This window comes from Myotis davidii, unplaced genomic scaffold (genome assembly GCF_000327345.1).
Source record: "Myotis davidii unplaced genomic scaffold, ASM32734v1 scaffold557, whole genome shotgun sequence".
Classification (NCBI taxonomy): domain Eukaryota; kingdom Metazoa; phylum Chordata; class Mammalia; order Chiroptera; family Vespertilionidae; genus Myotis; species Myotis davidii.
In genome coordinates this window covers 1,243,897-1,249,802 of record NW_006289557.1, presented here as the reverse complement: position 1 = coordinate 1,249,802, position 5,906 = coordinate 1,243,897, and the positions used below count along the sequence as shown (strand labels likewise).

The 5,906-nt window shown below is 42.2% G+C and overlaps 1 protein-coding gene across 1 annotated transcript in view; it reads right to left on the bottom strand.

The window, feature by feature from the left end:
- Window positions 1–2,782: 2,782 nt before the first annotated feature.
- ATP13A4 (ATPase type 13A4) overlaps window positions 2,783–5,906 on the bottom strand; it is a 124,055-nt gene continuing 120,931 nt past the window's right edge. Inside the window, exon 29 of the mRNA XM_015562805.1 lies at window positions 2,783–3,954. Coding sequence (XP_015418291.1) covers window positions 3,742–3,954 — 213 coding nt within the window. The 3' untranslated portion in view covers window positions 2,783–3,741. The remainder of the gene's footprint in view (window positions 3,955–5,906) is intronic.

The following is a 5,906-nucleotide window of genomic DNA, read 5'->3' as shown; positions in this document are numbered from 1 at the left end:
TAAAGGCCGTAGTTTTCTTGTCAGCCCAGATTCATTCCCATGGTGCTCTTTACACATTGGCTGTGCCCTGGGCATCGGTTGGAGCCTTCTTTCCCACAGTAATCCTTCAAGTATTTAAGTACAATTCTCACTCACCCAGCCTAGCCATTTTTTCCAGAGTAAGCACTTTCTGCTCCTTAATTTATTGCCTCCAAGATATAATTAGTCTCAAGTGTAGTCTTTAGAACGCGTCCCTTTTGGCAATGATTTTAGGATTGTTTGATTGGTCGGAGATTGGAGTCCCCCATCCCTGTTCCCTACCAGCCGTGTGCGAATTGCTGAGGATGGAACCATTAGGACCAAGGCAAAAGCAACTTAGTCTCAGAAAGACAGCCACTTGGTTGTGGTTACATTTTGCTTTTAACACACTTCTAGTCCAAGTCTGGCAAGATGCCTGGAATTTATTTGAAGAGAAGGCCCTACTATTAGCGCAGGGTTGCCTCCTTCCACCTGGCACATGAGAAACTCATTCTTTGTTTGACTGAGAGATGACACCAGACACCCGCCCTGCTGGAGCTTAGTCATGAGAAGGCATTTGGAAGCAACAGAAGATTTGCTCAGAAGATTGTGTCTGAGGCTCGGGTCTGCTCTGCTCAGCCTGGGTTGGTTTTCTCATCTGTAAGGTAGGGATGAGTCCTTCCTTGTCTGGGTCCAGGAGAATTGTGCAATTCACATGAACCAGTGGAGGTGACAGCACTTGGTAAGGGACTCTTTAAGTATGAGATGTACACACTGTTCTTTATTTTATTTTTATTGAGGTTATTGGGGTGACATTGGTTAATAAAATTATATAGGTTTCAGGTATACAATTCTGTAATACATCATCTGCATGTTGCACTCTGTGTTCACCACCCCAAGTCAAGTATCTTTCCATTGCCAATTAGGCCCTATTTACCCTCTTCTACCTCTCCCACCCCACTTTCCCTCTGGTAATTGCCACACTATTGTCTGTGTCTACAAGGTTTTTTCCATTTGGTTAATCCTCTCACTGTTTGGACCAACCCCTCAAACCCCCTCCCCTCTGACAGCTGTCAGTCTGTTCTCTGTATCTATGAGTCTGTTTCTACTTTATTAGTTTACTAGAGGCCTGGTGCATGACATTTGCACCCTGGGGGCAGCAGGGTCTCTCAGTTTGGCCTGCACCCTCTTGCAGTCCTGAAGCCTTTGGGGGATGTCCACCTGCTGGTTTAGGTGAACCTGGCTCCTGGCTGAGCTGGCACTCCCGCTGTGGGAGCACACTGACCACCAGGGGGTAGCTCCTGCATTCAGCATCTGCCCTCTGGTGGTCAGTGCATGTCATAGCAACTGGTCATTCCGCCGTTCAGTTGATTTGCATATTAGCCTTTTATTATATAGGATTATTATATAAGATTTTCTTCATTAGAGTCCACATATAAATAAAATCATATGATACTTGTCTTTCTCTGCCTGGCTTATTTCACTTAACATAGTACTCTCCAGGTCTATTCATGCTGTCACAAAAGGTACAATTTCCTTCTTTTTTAAGGCTGAATAGATTCCATTGTATAAATGTAGCATAACTTTTTTATCCACTCATTTACTGATGGGCACTTGGGCTACTTCCAAATATTGTCTATTGTAAGTAATGCTGCAATAAAAATAGGGGTGCATATATGCTTTCAAATTAATGTTTCAAGTTTCTTCAGATATATTCCTGTAAGTGGAATCACTGGGTCATAAGGAAGTTCCATTTTTTATTTTGTGAGTTAACTCCATACTGCTTTCCACAGTGGCTGCACCAATCTGCATTCCCACCAACAGTGTATGAGGGTTCCCTTTTCTCCCCATCCTCACCGACACTTAGGTTTTTGTTTTTTTTTATTTTTTTTGATGTGCACGCTGCTTTTGCTTGTCACTAGGTTGTATACCATCTCCAGTTTGCTCTGCCCACAGCACCCCCACTTTGAAAAAATAGGAAAAGTGATCCATTTTAGAAAAGGACATTCAGAGTTGTCATATCACTGGGGAGGCTGACTTTGTAAATGGAAACATTTCTTCTATACTAAGGAAGATAGTGATAGTGATTCTGCAATCTATTCTAATGATTCCTCACACCCCAACTTAAAACCAAAAGCAACAAGGTGCCTGCACGGCTGGGAAAACACCAGGCTCCCAGAATTATCTATAGCCACAGAGCCACCAACCATGTCCAGGAGTTCAGCCAAGGAAGGCAATGACTGCACGTGCTGATGAGAGAAGCAAAGCCAACCACTTGTTTTGGGTCAGGACACTCTACCCTGCCCACCTCATTCTTCTAGGACTTGATGTGCACAATAAAAATGTTGCTTTTGCTCTAAAATAGTATTTGTGGATTTTCTCCTAGAATTCAGTATTGTCTGCTGAGCTAACAGAAACCTGGGTGTTTTCTGTGATGAATAAATCCAGTATAACCAAGCTGTAATTGCAATGAAATAGGGGAGATTTTTGTTTTCTGAAAACTGAAGCCTGAAACCTAAGAAATATGTAGGCTGTGTATAGACTTACATCGATGGTAACATGTTGTAGCACAAGACTAACTTCTATAAAAATAACTGAGCAGAGGAGTAAACATTCCTGGACTTGGACATGTGCGAGGAGGGTTATTAAAACTCAAAAGTTCATAGGGTCAGGAAATTTAGAGATTAGTGGGTAGTACAAGGACTCTTTGATATGTGCAATGTTCCCTTCTTTTCCAGGAATACAGGCTGGACCAAGTACACAATTTGTGGGACCCAGTGAGAAATGAAAATGTAACAACCTTTATTCAAATAATTTTAAGATGACAACAGCAGGGCATTAAACCAAGAGCGGGCCCCACATGTCAAAGCAGGGGTCCTGTGTGACAGCACAGGTCATACGCCCATGAAGCCAGCCCTAAATACAGGGGACTGTACTCCCCAGTTCCTCTGCTACCCCCGGTTAATGAGATGTGAGTGGTGGAAGAGATGTGTGCCACTCGTGGGGTCAGGCAGTGAAGAACCCTTGTTTGATCTCCATTCTCTTCCTTCCCTCTCGCATCTTTGTGTTGGGTGGACGGAGCCATCCGATTGGAGCAGTCACCTCTCTTCTAAAGAGTCATCTGAACCAAGAAAAAGAACTTCTTGTGTGTTAAGTCACTGAGATATGGGAGTTGTTTGTTACTGCAGCATCAGCTTAGGAGGCAATCCTTACTAATACATGGAGAAGGCCAGAAGTAGAAAGAAATGTCTCAAATCTGAAAAGTACTGCAAAGGGAAGGAACCTAGATAGTGAAGACTGTGTGATGGTTTCCACACATTCGTTTCTCCATCAATGAAAGAAGAACTCAAAACTGATCTTTAACATGCTATGATTCTATGACTATACATAGTGCTACTTTCCCTCAACTCATTTAAAAAATATATTATCTAAGATGAAAGAATACATCTTCTCCTTTAGCTTTCCAGTCTCTTGGCCCACCGCCATCCTTGGCCCAGTCTCAATTCACTGAACACATCCAATACTTTCAGAGGCCAAGAAAAAGGCACTCTCCTGGGGCAGAGTTCTGCTCGGCAGAAAGTATTTTATCAAACAGACTTTAATTTGTCACCACGATTGAATAGGTGCTTGATTCCAAAAATTCCTGCAGATATTGTAAGAGTCTCATTGCTTAAAAAATATCGCTGAAACTGGTCCCTTTTGTCATTGTTTCTATGTTTTCTCAACTTGAGTATCCCATTGCCTTCAGAGTTGTTCCTCGTTGCTCTCAAATACCGGGTTGCTGTAAGACACTTCCTTGTCACACTCCGGTAGATCAGAGGGAGACATTTGGTTCAGTGGGGGCCAAGTAGGGTCATTTGCCAAGGCCCGGTGCCATATCCGATACTGGCTTTTTGATTGATAGCCAAAGTACCTTTTGATTATCATCCATAGGGCTCGGTTTTCAATAATGGCCTCCTGCAAAATAAAAGAGTTGCTCTTTACAACCAGAGGTAAAGTGTTTCCAGGTTATGGCCCCCATTGACTCTAGTAAGACACTCCTGCATTGGCTGCCAAGGCCCAGCTTGACAAAGAACTTCAGGCCTAGACCAACAAATCCAAGGTGGTTTCACATGATAGGTACTCAAACCTTTCCACTTATGGAACTCTTCTGGGAGAAGAGTGAAGTACGTGCTTTTAAGAATCTGGAAACATAGCTTGAAGTAATCTGCCTCAAGGATGAAATTTCTTCTGAATCTCATATAGAAATTAAATTTAAAACCATAGGGTCAGGAAATATAGAGATTAATGGACAGTTCCAGGCTTCTTTGATATGTACTACGGTCCCCCTAACATTTAAAATCATTCAAATGTCACAGTCAATTTCACACCACATCCATATTTGATTTAATATAAAGTGGCATTTAAAATTACTCACCACCAACTGAAATGGACCCTATAGAAAGATGTGCCACATGCATGGTGTGGCTTTGGTATACCCTGGCACATCACTGCATAGTTAAGAACAGAGGTCAGTGAAATTGAAACATGGGCCACAGCCTTGAAATTGAACAGCTCTGGGTTTAAATTCCAGCTCTGACACCTACTATGGACAAATTAATTACCCTATCAGAGACTCAGTAATTAGAAATAATAAATCCTTCCACAGGTGTGTCATAAGGATTATATAACTCCCCTCACAATGCAGGGCATGGCACGGCTCCTACCTCCCTTTTCTACTCTCTGAACTATTTATTTAACAGGCTGTGCACCGTGGCTCTGTTCACATATACCTCTAACCTTCACCTAAAAATAATTACAATGTATTTTTAAGATTACTGGATACCTCTCTGTAGAAACATTTTGGACTGCCATTTTAATTCGTGAGTTAGACTTAGCCTGGAATAGAGTCCAAGATATAAGTTACAATACAGAGTGCACAGGAGGGTATTATCATTTTTATCATGTTTAGTCATGAAACTGAGGGTGCTTATGACTTTGATTAAATTTAGCTTTTGAAACCAACCTCTAGAAATAGTATCTCTTTCTGTGGGTCTATACCCCTCAAAGACCTATCCTTCCCTGAATAATAGCAACCCCCGAGGCAGCAGAAGGCAGTTGCCTGGACCTGACTAATGATCACAAGGCCCAGACCCCTAAAGGTAACATCATGACCTAAGTTATGTTTCAGTTCCTGAGCCCAGGATGGAACCATCTCCTGGCTGCTTTCCTATGAGACCAAGCAGAGGGACACTGGGAAAGAACTCAGAGCTGTCCTCAAGGCCTGAAGAAATAATTTATTACCCTTACCTCACCTCCTACCAATCAGCTTCCAGCAGGACTGTGAACCCCTAACCCACCGTGTCTTGTGATTTTTGCCCTGTATGATCTGTAACCTACACATAACAAGGGAGTTCAGGCTTTTGAGCATTCGTTTCCTGTTCTCCTGGGTGGTGTCATTCATCAATAAAGCAGACAATCTTTCTCCACTGCGATTCTCAGGGTCTAGTGTTTGGCTCTGCTAGCGCCCGTGAACGAACTCCTTCTGCTCCCTAACAGTCACAAAGGTTGACCATCTTAGAAGTTATGAAAGAAACAAAGCAAAAAAATATGAGGAGCCAAGCTGTCCCACAGAATTAGAACTGGTTTTGGTGTCTATCAAAGATATCTTTGTTGAACCGAAAGAGTTAATTCTGTAGTATTCTACAAGGAACTTTGCCAGGGATAGTAGTTTTCCTGTAATCCACCTATTGCCCATGGAAATAATAGAGAAAAACTCGTCTGAACCTTCCTATAAAAACTGATCATTCACCTAAGTGAAATAAGCCAGTCAATGAAAGAAAAATACCACATGATCTCACTCATTTATGGATAATAAGGACCATTATAAACTGATGGACAAAAATACATACAGAGGCAGAGCAGACTTT